The sequence below is a fragment of the Odontesthes bonariensis genome, chromosome 7 (assembly GCF_027942865.1).
Source record: "Odontesthes bonariensis isolate fOdoBon6 chromosome 7, fOdoBon6.hap1, whole genome shotgun sequence".
NCBI lineage: Eukaryota > Metazoa > Chordata > Actinopteri > Atheriniformes > Atherinopsidae > Odontesthes > Odontesthes bonariensis.
This window is the reverse complement of record NC_134512.1, coordinates 10,107,515-10,120,000: the sequence shown is the minus strand read 5'-3', so window position 1 is coordinate 10,120,000 and position 12,486 is coordinate 10,107,515. Positions and strand designations below refer to the sequence as shown.

The window sequence follows — 12,486 nt, the reverse complement described above, 5'->3', positions numbered from 1 at the left end:
GTAGGCTTGTCATTGAAAAAACCCGCTACTCCACCTCCTGTCCTGGCGGTGAATCGCCACGCAGCACACGCAAGCGCCGGCAAAGCTAAATGAAGCATAAACGTCTCGAGCCATTAACACAAGCGCAAGACGCAAGCGCAAGGGCCGTTAAAAGAAGTATAACTCAGCCTTTAGTCGTCATGACCTTGAGAAAGCCATCCATGCCCTAATAAGTTCAAGGTTAGACTATTGCAATGCACTTTATGTTGGTGTCTCCCAGTCTTCTCTCAGTCGCCTTCAACTTGTGCAAAACGCTGCTGCCCGTCATTTAACCAACAGTAACAGACGTGTGCACATCACTCCTGTTCGTAACTCTCTCCATTGTCTTCCTGTCCTTTATAGAATTGATTTTAAACTTTTAATGTTTGTTTTTAAAGCTCTTAACGGCCTCGCCCCATCACATTCATCTGAGCTTTTAACAGTCCGAAATCCTGGTAGAGCTCTGAGGTCAACAAATCAATTATTCCTGGAAGCACCCAGGTCAAAATACAAACGCTGGGGTGACCGAGCCTTTTCTGTCGCTGCCCCCAGGCTCTGGAATAAGCTCCCCGTTGAGCTGCGTCTTATTTCTGACCTGCGCCTCTTCAAATCTAGGCTAAAAACCTACTTATTTAAGATTGCTTTTAATACCCAGTAGTAGAGATGGGAATTGATAAGATTTTTACGATTCCAATTCCATTTTCAATTCTGCTTAACGATTCGGTTCTTTATCGGTTCCCTTATCGATTCTCATTTGGAGAAAAAGGACAACAAACCGGTCGATTAGCATCAACTTTGTTTAGTTTAGAAGTAACACGAGTCATGACCTTACAAATCCAACAACAGTGAGGTCCACATTGGTCTATCCTGGCCTGGGTAATTTAACTCTTCCCTGCTCTGGTGAAAGGAGAAGCTGGAGGTAGACGTGAACTGGGGGTAGTACCACCAGCCTCTGGCTCTGAGTAAGTCAGGCTCTGTCTCTCATGATTTCATCTAAATGTAATGCCTGAGAAGGCATTCATTTAACCTTAACCGTTACTAATAGCAGGTTTTACATTGAGGCAAATAGCGCTAACATGATAGGCAGGGTTTGTTAGTTAGTTAGTTAGTTACCTGCAGTGTTAGCCGAGGACATGCTAACGTTGCTAAAGTTGCTGGGTTCAGATTCACCGACGTTAATCATTCATTCATAGTTATTGCATGTTGGTAGTATTTCCTCTCTTTGGTGAAATATTCACTTTGCAAGTTGCCCTGTTGTCGTCTATTTTAGGGATGTGTAATCAAACTTTCGAGCGTTTGTACCGCTTGGGCGCCATGTTTACTGTTGACTGCTGGCTGCACTGGACTCATTGACGTCATTCGTGCCCACTGGAATCGATAAGGGAATCGTTTCCAAACGATTCCAAGGAATTGAAACACTGGGAACCGGTTCTCAACAAGAACCGGTTCTCGATTCCCATCCCTACCCAGTAGTATGATGACACTTTTATCTTATTTTATCTTATTCTATTTTGTTGTATTTTATTGCTTTCACTGTTCTTTTATTGTTTTTACTTATTCTTCTCTTTATGTATTACCTGCTGTAAAGCACTTTGGTACATCGTAATGATTGTTTGTAAAGGGCTGTATAAATAAAATACATTTACATTTCCATTTTTACATTTGTATTTGAGGCATTCCTCTCGACATGTGTCAATGATTTTCTCCACTCACTTTTCTTTTAATTCTGGCAGATTGAATGTTCCAGTATATCAGAGTACTCCGAGAGGATCATCAAGTCCAATCACCTTGACAGCGGTAAGAGCTGCAGCTGTTTTTCCATATACCTTCATTTTAGTGACTCTGCACTGCGTCAACATCTAAGGAAGCACTAAGTTTAGTTACAGTGATGATTGTGAATAAAGATGGAGGGAATGCAAGCAAAACAGACACATCAGGACAGAAGAAGGTTTGGTCTGTGATTTTGAAAGATGAATGACTGTAAATTTGTGTATGGACAAAAAAATTGTACAGACTATTGCTTCCAACTTTGTGACTTCAAAGCATATGTTTTTATCATAGCAGCCCTGCAGCAGAAACAAATTTCCTGCCAAGCCACTGGCTGTGCACCTATCACATAATAACTCCATTAACCATCCTATCAGTAAATGTCATATCTATAAACCCATGAATACCAAATATGCTTCAGTAATTGAAAAATGAGTTATTACTTTATTTACCAAACTTTGTGGATAGTGAATGAGCAGGAAGTAATCAGACTTGGAGCATCAAGGTTAACATATCATTCTGAAAGACACTTGTATCACCAGGGAAACTCTTCAGTAACTTCTTGCCAAAGTCGAGCAAACAAAGCTGAAGTCAGATAATATCCAGCAGGGCAAAGATCCACTCCTCCATAATCTCCAGCTGGTTCCAATTCCATCAGAACAATATTGCTGCCACGGCAACACACAGTGTTCAAACTGATATGCCATCACACTGAGTTCCTTTTTCTTTCTTTATCTATTTCTTTCCAGATTTATTATTCAGTGCACATGGAAATAGAATACAGTACTATATTTAGCCATTTTCAGAGGCCTAATGGATGGTAGGGATAGGCATATAGGGGGATGTCTATAAGTTTAAAAACTGTAATTTTGTACTGTAAGTACAGTCAAACACAACTTCAAATAAATGATTATTTCTTAAATTACATAACATTTACCTTATTTTCCAAATACTGTGTTAGTCTTATCAGTATATATTTGTGCTTTTAACATCCTAAATTAATTTTTCATTGTGGTTTAGAAGATATGTTGTGTGTTTCAGTTATTACCATTTTCAAAGGCAAGGTGGAGGAGGTGGAGCTTCCAGTTGAACAGGTTGACATCATCATATCTGAGTGGATGGGCTACTGCCTCTTCTATGAGTCCATGCTCAACACTGTCATCTTTGCCAGGGACAAGTGGCTGGTATGACATGTAGATTGTGGGTTTTGATGAAAAGATACGTTAATATCGTAACACACATTTATGAATAAAGTATTTTCTATTCTATTCTATTCCAACACAACAGAATGTATCTTCTTTTTTGCTCTTTGGCATCCCCTACAGTTGAGAGATGTAACACCAATGTCATAAAAACAAATCTCCATGTGAGCCTTGCAAATGTACAGCCATACACATGAATTTGTTGCCATGTTGAAGAGACCACAAAGAGCCAAAAGGTCACAAAAATGTAAACCAAAATGTAAAGGAAAATGGTGTGGGGATGGAAATCACACTTTCCAACTATCTAAGCCCATATGCGCCAGTGTAAGGCCTAGGAATGTGCATAACAAAAGTCAGTGTACTTCAAAACAAGTCAACAGGACATAGTTTTCAGGTTCACTCTTGTTTTATTTTAATTCTTCTTACAATTAACCTTCCTGATACAAAACTATCCAAGCAATAACCACAAAGAACATTAGAGCATTAAAGTTGGAGGACTTATTGGATCCCCCAAACTGTCCATGGGTAAGTCAATGAACCCCATGTTGACTCAGACATGTTCACTGGTGTGGGATTTTTGAGAAAAAAAATCACTGAATACTGCATATCAAATATAGAATGCATATACAGGATATGATAATAAGCACTGGATGTGTGAATGCGTAGATAAACATATATCAAGCGCTTTGTAGAACCTAGAAAAGGGTAAAAAAAAAAAAGCTATATATGCTTAGATCATTAATTTACATCTTTAATCAAATCAAATCAAATTTATTTGTATAGCACATTTCATGTACAAAACAATTCAAATTGCTTTACATCAAATAAAAGCATTTCAGCGGGGAGTGTGAGAAGCATTAAAAATACATAAAAGAATATAAAAAGAAACAAATAAAATCATTTAAATGAATTTAAAAATAAGCAACAGTCCAGATAAATTAAAAGATATCGTGCACATTTTATGCATAGACACATGAGAAAAGAAATGTTTTTAACCTGGATTTAAAAATGTCTACATTTGGTGAAAGTTTAATCTCCACTGGCAGTTTGTTCCACTTGTTTGCAGCATAACAGCTAAATGCTGCTTCTTGTTTAGTCTGGACTCTGGACTGGACCAGCTGACCGGAGTCCTTGGATCTAAGAGCTCTGCTAGGTTTAGAGTCCTCACACTAACACAGTGCCAATGGCTAATGCCTACACTCCTTCTGTCTAAAGGTTTCAACCCAAAAATGTCTTGACACAGCAAAATAAAAAGTAAGGAGAGGTGGCTCTGCAGAAAAACGCACTAACGAAAGTGAAAACTGTTGCAAGGGCCTATATTTACTCTTTTTGGTGGATATTCTGCCTAATCTGACTCTAAGTTTGTACAAATGCCACCTGGTAAAAAGGACTGATTAACAATTAGAATACACCATCTTATAAATATTGAATAATTTTTATTTTCTACCTATGATAACATCCATTGATCCATCTTTCAACTATACCAGTATAATCCTCTAGTAAGTTGAGGTTGCCAGTTTTATTGTTAAACCTAAAAATAAAAACAAACACTTTTATTATGTTGATTAAAATTATGTTGATGTTTAGAATGTTTCAACATTTTTAACCATGACAATGAATTATTGTTCATCTCCAATCATACTTTTTGGCAGAGAAATAATGTCACCTTCTTTAGTATGGTATACGCAAAAACAATAATTTTAAATTGTTCTTTGCTATGAAATAAAATGTCACAGTTGCTGTGATGCAGACATTTTATAACGTGTTCAGAATCAATGTCTGAGTTATTCATTTTCCTCTTTTGTCAAACAGAAACCCGGTGGACTGATGTTTCCTGACCGAGCCTCTCTTTATGTGGTGGCCATAGAGGACAGGCAGTACAAAGACTTCAAAATACATTGTAAGCGGAGTTCCACTGTTTGTATGTACTGCATTTTGTACTCATTCCCCTCGTTTATTCATTGCTTACTGTACTGTTTACTGTGTGGCTCTTGTTAAACAAGAATATGTCTTGCTGTATGGTGGTAGAAAAGTCTCCTCACCTCCTCATCACAGATGTGGGGGAAGAATTATAGGCAAGCTTTGCAGCACACCTAATCATTTTCAACTATTTCTCTGGCACAAGACTGAAGGTGATAATTGATATCATAGGTCAACAAGCCTCTCCATCACTTATCCCACTCTAGACCTTGCTCAAGGACCGTGGGCAATGTTGTGCTGCTGGACACAAAGCATAAGAGCACCACCACCAATTTATTATTGAGCAAGTGCACAGCTCAGATACAAGCGGGCACACAAGCACAATAATTGCAATAGGCTTCTTACTCACACTCCTCCACACATCTGGGAAATTATACAACCATCGTCCACTGCATGATAATACACGGAAAGTCATATTATATTGGCTCAGCTAGTTTTCCCATGATATCTGGGTAGTTCAGTTTAGTCTGCAATAATGCTGTAATGTGAAGTACACACTAGGTCTTAAGTAGCTGTGTAAGTACTGACCTTAAACTTGGGTTTCCCCTGACAAATGGTCCAAAAGGACCTATAGAAGTGGCCCTCTGAAGGAATCTAGCAATCTTTGCCACAAACACTTTTAGATTAAGTGGGTGGCAAAAAATGCAAATATACCACGTCAGGGAGGCCCTGGGGCAGTTGAGACCTGTTCATTAATGCTAGCTGTCTAAAGTACTCTCGTGTTCTCTCCTTTTAGGTCACGACAGAGATAATTGTTGACATATAGTCCTAGGAAGCGGAATGAATATTATAATGAATAATGCATGGAATGAATTAGCCTAAACAACAAGGATATATGAGGCTAAAATGGAGTCTTAGTTCGAGGAAGCACATGCTTGCAAATCATTGCTAAATACAATGTGACTTTTCATCTGTCAAAATGAAAATAATTTCAAAATGACAAGAGATATCTGCAGTCATAGATCATACTTTTCTTAGACACTCTATGAGCAATGACCCTATCCAACTATTGTTGTTTCACAGCTGCAGCCCAAGTGTGTAACCTCCTGAGGCCTTTCTCACCCCATGCACCTAATAAAAACAAGGCCAAAGACAAAAAGGTTCCATATGCTTGCAGTTGACAAACACTAACTGAAAACATGTTGTATTTACCAGGGTGGGAAAACGTGTATGGTTTTGACATGACCTGTATCCGTAACGTGGCCATGAGAGAACCCTTGGTGGACATAGTAGACTCCAAACAGGTGGTGACTAATTCCTGCCTGGTCAAGGTTAGTACTGTAATATATTAATCATACAATGGCAGATGACAGATGATTGAATAATCACAAAGCTTGCCAAAATGTCAACTGTAGAGCCTTTGAAAGACAAAGAAGAGTTCACATATTTGCTTTATTTCTTTTTTTCTCCCACCTAGAACTTTGCTTTTATCTTCATCCAGAACATGCCATAAAAGCATTACAGATTAGCCTCAGACTGCCACTTGGGTATCAGTGTGGCTGTTGATAGCTAGTTCATGGAAAAACATCCCATAAACAGGTTATAAGCACTCTGAATCACATTTCCCTTTTGGCCAGGGGATTGCACATGGGAAAACTCTCAACACGCTTCCAAACAGTTTGAGTATAATGTGAATCGTTAAGAAAAACTGAGTGCATTTGCAAATCATCCATCCAATCATTTTCTATACATGCTTAGTTCAATTCAGGGTCCTGGGGGGGCGGGAGCCAATCCCAGCTGCTATTGGATGAGATGTGGGGTAAACACTGGACAGGTCGCCAGTACATCACATGGTCACACAGAGACAAACAACCATGCACGCTCACACTCGCTGCTAGGGTTGGAGACCATTTGATTAGGACAAGGACACATCTACCACTGTGCTGTATCAACTCTTTTTTTTTTATCAACACCCTTAAGTGTTTGGGAACTGAAGAAAAGTGAAAAAAGTTCCCCTTCTTCGGAAGGATTTGAGCAGCTTTACAACCCGCACTTCCTCTGTTGTACATGCGTTATGTTTATTAACGCCAAATGTTTTCATTGCTCAACTGGTCTCAGACTGTTGACTAGGTTAGCCCTCAGCAACACAACTCCTATACTAATCCATACTGTTCCCAGAATGTGATTGCCATTGCTTTACTGAATTATGGGTCCTTCACTGAAAAATACATTTCACAGATTTAGTTAGTCCAAAACTTCAATTCATACACTTTCTTTTTATCTTGGTCAGGGTCACAGAGGGTCTGAAGCCTGCATGAGCCACCAGTCCAGCACCAGTTCATTTCTAATCACCAGTTAACCCAACATGCACATCTTTGGACTGTGGGGGGAAACCTTAGCACCCATAGAAAACCAAAGCAGGCACAGGGTCTCCTTGGCACTAGGATCCTCCTTGCTGTGAGACACTATTACAAACCACTGTGCCATCCTGTCTTAAATGGGTAGCATTATCATAATGTGCATTCACACTGGTCCCTCTAATATTTATGTTGTATCCATGATTTCCAAAAGGAAGTTGACACTAATATTCTTCAGAGCACTGGACAGTTTTTAACTTTACCCCAGTCCATTTTAGGCCCTGTTCACGTTTGGTATTATCATGCATCTTGGGTGATGTAATCACCTGTGGATAGCCCTTGAGTATGTGTGTTCACATTGTGTTAAAATGTTTCACCACGAGTCACCATGTATATTCAGATTTCAGTTACCCTCTCTTTATACAACTAAACATGGAGCCTACTGTCAGGTTGGTGTGAGGAGGGAGGACACGGATGCGGACTTCAAAAGCAAAACTTGGTTTATTAAGCAAAAACAAAGTAACAAACAAAAGGCCGGATTCAAAAGACCAAACTGTGAAAAAATAAAGAACTAAACATGGCATGGATAAATAAATACTTAACTTTTGAAAAACGACATGGATCATGGATCATGGATCATGGATCATGGATCATGGATCATGGATCATGGATCATGGATCATGGATCATGGAACAAACGGGACTCAACACAGGCAGGTCAGGTATGAATGGCAATGATCTCGCAAAGAACACAAAGGACTGAGAACTTAAATAGGGAGTGAGAGTGATTGGGGACAAGGTGCAGCTGGTGGGGAATAAACAGGTGCAGTGAGTGAACTAATTAACAGAGTGCAGGGAAACTAAAACATGACTAAAAACTAAACGTGGACTGAAACTCAAAAAAGTGACCTAAAACATGAAACTAAAACCATCAGTCCATGGGCGTGACACCTACGTCATACGGCAACATGGGCAGGACATGAGCACGTCTGTGAAATCATTCAAATCACAAATGCATTACAATTAGCAAGCATTTTTAAATGAAGTGTTCCTTTTTACTGTTAAATTATTTTATACATTAAACTGTCATCCTTGTACTTTTACCTAATTAAATAAAAAGTTCAATTTAGTTTTCATTTTAGGCATATTCTAGGCCATCACTCAAGTTATCTTCTCATGTCTGCTCGATTTGGGTAATTATGGACACACACCATTTTGACTACAAACAGATTAATAGGAAGGTGCTTCTTAAACAACAGAACATTAATGCTATTTTCTAACACCAGATTACATCTCACCTCCGGAGGAAATACTAGCACAAGTAAATAGGCTGATGATTAGAAGGAGTTATCATTTGATTACATTGTCTCATAAATTCTGCTCGAATGCCATGATTTACATAGTAAAGTAAACACACACAGTGTGTTTAGTAATTAAGAAAAGATGTCAATTGACTGGTAAATATACTGTGAGGCATGGCATGAGGCTGAAATGACTTTGACCTTGATGTGAGGCAGCTGCCCCATCTGCGCTCCACAGTGACAATTAGACTCATCAGGCTGCTGTGCCGTGCATGTCAATGGCAGCCTGTCTGGTCTCCGATTGTGCTCCTTGTCGTAATGACTAATCACTGGCATCGATTACATGGCTCTGTCCCGTCTCACCTCTGTGCAGGTCGAATATCGTTCAGCAATCATACCTTGATTTTTATATCAAACAGGCCTTCCTTCTATGAAATCCCATTAGCAAAATGATCAATCAAGAGAATTGAATAGGGATTTGCATAAAAATTATTGGAATGCTGCTGGGCTTTGGATCTCGGGAGGCAAAAAAGCATTGCAGCAATGATACCCAGCTGGTAAGCCACATTATCTTTTTAATGGATTACTAAAATCCCACAATATTGTTTAGCCAAGCGGTCGTGCACACAGGTCTTTGTGTTATTAAACTGATACTAAAATGTATGCAACAATACTCAGGGAGGATCATCAACAAGTATTATCTTGGAGACAATAGTTTCACATTAACAACCTGTATTGTAGTGCTCTATTTAATTTTTTTCTTAAAATTTGCCTTTAGAGTAATTGCAAGATGGTATTTCTGCAGGGCATTATACTCCTGCCTTAAACGTTTAAATGTGATATTGAGAATTTTTTACTGCTTCACCAGGCAGGACAGCAGGGGGGATCTGACATTAGTAAGACATTATTCTCACTGCCAACACACATTCTTATAGAATTAAATGGAGCATCTGGCACCAAAGCCAGCAAACTTGTGGCGAGTATCTATTCGTACTGATGGTACATGAAATGAGATTATGACAGCCCTGCCTACATGTTCATCCTGCGCAAGAGGTTTCAGGTGAATTGCAATCCTTTCATTAGTTAGTCATCTAAGCTAATATGGTATGTTGGGACGGTGCCATCCACACAGCCGTAAACCAGGAAGTGGAACAGCATGTTCTTCTTTGAAGATGACCAAGAGGGAATACGCTGTATCAGATACCCTGTCAAACTAAATGGAAGCAAGGAAACTTTGCAGCTTTGTGTCCTAGCACAAGAGGATCCTGACTATAGTTAGAGCTCTCAGATGACGCTGGCGCCCTCCTTTCATCTGTCCTACACAAGTGCTACTGGTCTCTTGATGATTTTGGTGCAGATCCATAGGGGTCTTCTAGTGATCCTACATCATTTTGCAGGTGGAAGTTACTTACTAGTTTACTGCACCGTGTACTATTGGTCTCCTGGTTTTCTTTGGTGCATTGCAAGTGAGATACAAATCTTCAATCTTTTATTGAAAAAGTGCCAGTTTTTTAATTACTCTGCTTAAAATCAGAATAGAAATAACTGCAGTTTAAACGTTTGTGCTAATCACATATTTATCAAAGATACATTAGCATTGCCTCTTTTCTTACAAAAAATCCACAAGTGCAAATTACTTAACCAAAGGATGGTTTGAATATTTTGTTCATGGGGTCCACCTCTTTGAGAGTAGTCAAATAATCTTTACTTCCCCAGGAGGTAGACATCTACACTGTAAAGCCTGAGGATCTCTCATTCACCTCAGCCTTCTGCCTGCAAATCCAGAGGAATGACTACATCCATGCACTGGTCACTTACTTCAACATAGAGTTTACGAAGTGTCACAAGAAGACTGGCTTCTCCACAGGTAAGATACAACCAAGCTCTCTCGAAAGCATTGAACTCAAATAGCCCTTACGTCCATTTATACTGAGCCTTACAACTGCATAAATTGCATGAAATCAACCAGGCTTTTCTTAGATTTGTGTAAAACTGATTTCAGGAGCCTAAAATCTTGTTCTTTTTTGCCAACACAGAACTGAATAAATCACTGTGCTTCATCTCTGCCATGTAAGAGAAGCTAGATACTTGGCCTAATGGAAAAGAATCTTGCCCAAGATAATTTGTAAACTGGAAAATATCTGCCCCTATAAAATGCACCTGATTGCAGACAACAGGCAAACTCTTTCTTAAGTAGTTTCATGCTTCACATGCATTTATAAAACAGTTGGCACTGCACTGTATTTTAGAGCAGCTCAAATAAGATGAATTGACATGATTCAAACATTTCGGGCTGGGGTGACTTTAGAGTGCAGGTATTGTGTCCAAACTGGTGTGTTACTGACCTCTAGTGGTGCTGGAGCATATAGCAAATACATCACGGATCTTTTGGCTCTCTCAGCAGAAACAGATTATCTTTTATTTATCAGTACTCCATCACAAGGACCTTGTTCAACTTCAACAAAAATAAATATGCAGTGGCATGTCCTAACATCAGCCTTTTCTGTCCTTCGCACAGCCCTACAATTGATTTTCTGTCAGTTTGCCTGTCACGAAAGTTTCACAGTGTCGAACCTGAAGACACAACTGCCCAAAAACTTCAAGATACAGATCCAAATTTACACAGTGAGAGCCAAACTGCACCCATAGAACCCTAAAAGAAGAAGGCAAGCCAAAGTCAAATGCCATTTCATCTGCTGCATTGGCATAAGAAGCAGCACACGCTTGTCAGTATCAGTGTCCAAAAAACTGAGAGCCACTTCTGTGCAGCAGCCAAGCTGACTGGCAGGTCTTTTATCTATGGACTCCAAAAGAACACGTCCATAAAGCCAGAGCATCCAAGCTGCCCCTGGAAAACTGACCGAAATCCGATTTAATCATACTGACCTTTTGAATCTCGGCCAAGTGATCTGTGGTAGTTACTTCATGAGGGAATACTCACACATCTGATGTGGGAATAGGTGGGGGGTATCAGGTTTACCTGTCTACAGTATGTCTGTGGCCTTGCATGTTTCACAACAGTTTTTGTGTTTCTTCTTTCACGCTTCTTTCATTGGCATTATGGTTGCCAGGTTTTTAAAAAACACCTAAGTCTCCTATTTGGTAATACATATTACAACAGTAAGAATGTATCAGGTAAATAAGTTGTACATAACAAGTTTTGGATCCAAAAGTATGTTAGCTGTAAATACATACCAGCTACAAGGATCGTTCACAATCAGGAAATCTGTCAACTCTGTCAATGAATCTGGCAACTAGTAACAAAATGGCTTCTTTGGCAATGATGTAACTGTTGGTGATACTTTTGAAATCTTTTGATTCTTACTGCATCTAAAGAAAGTCATTTGTCATGAGTAAAGTGGCTGATGGTTTCTGTAAGTATGTTTCTTTGTGTGTATTCCAGCTCCAGATGCTCCATACACCCACTGGAAGCAGACAGTGTTTTACTTGGAGGATTATTTAACAGTGCGAAGAGGAGAAGAGATAGTCGGAAGTATTGCAATGAAGCCCAATGACAAAAACATTGTGAGTGTTGCATCCGATATATCTATTGCTCATATTGTTTAGTTAAGTAATAATATAGATGTTTTAGTGTATTTTCTTTGTCTTTTTAAAGCTTTTACCCATTAAACTAGGTATTTCATCCTGTTGGTTAAAAAATGACTCATTCCCTGCTCGGTCTGCTCATAGCAGATTGTTTTAGGTTCCATGTTGGAAGCTGCCAAGCAGGCAGATAGCTGCACTGCAGTGAGTCGAACAAACAACAGATTCCACTGTTGACCTTGTCAGTGTCCTCCCCTCCCCCTGTGGGATGGAGAAGCAGTGTTTGCTTTCTTCTGTTTTCTGACACCAATACTCTGTTTATCTCACACCACATCCTGCTGTCAGGTTAAAATGAAAAATCTGGTTGCACTCTCTAGTC

At 39.3% G+C, this 12,486-nt stretch overlaps 1 protein-coding gene across 1 annotated transcript in view; it reads left to right on the top strand.

Annotated features, from left to right (window-relative positions):
- LOC142383730 (protein arginine N-methyltransferase 8-B) overlaps positions 1-12,486 on the top strand; it is a 31,021-nt gene that overhangs the window by 16,395 nt on the left and 2,140 nt on the right. Inside the window, exons 4-9 of the mRNA XM_075469394.1 lie at positions 1,752-1,815; positions 2,827-2,969; positions 4,800-4,887; positions 6,123-6,238; positions 10,281-10,431; positions 11,968-12,089. Coding sequence (XP_075325509.1) covers positions 1,752-1,815; positions 2,827-2,969; positions 4,800-4,887; positions 6,123-6,238; positions 10,281-10,431; positions 11,968-12,089 — 684 coding nt within the window. The remainder of the gene's footprint in view (positions 1-1,751; positions 1,816-2,826; positions 2,970-4,799; positions 4,888-6,122; positions 6,239-10,280; positions 10,432-11,967; positions 12,090-12,486) is intronic.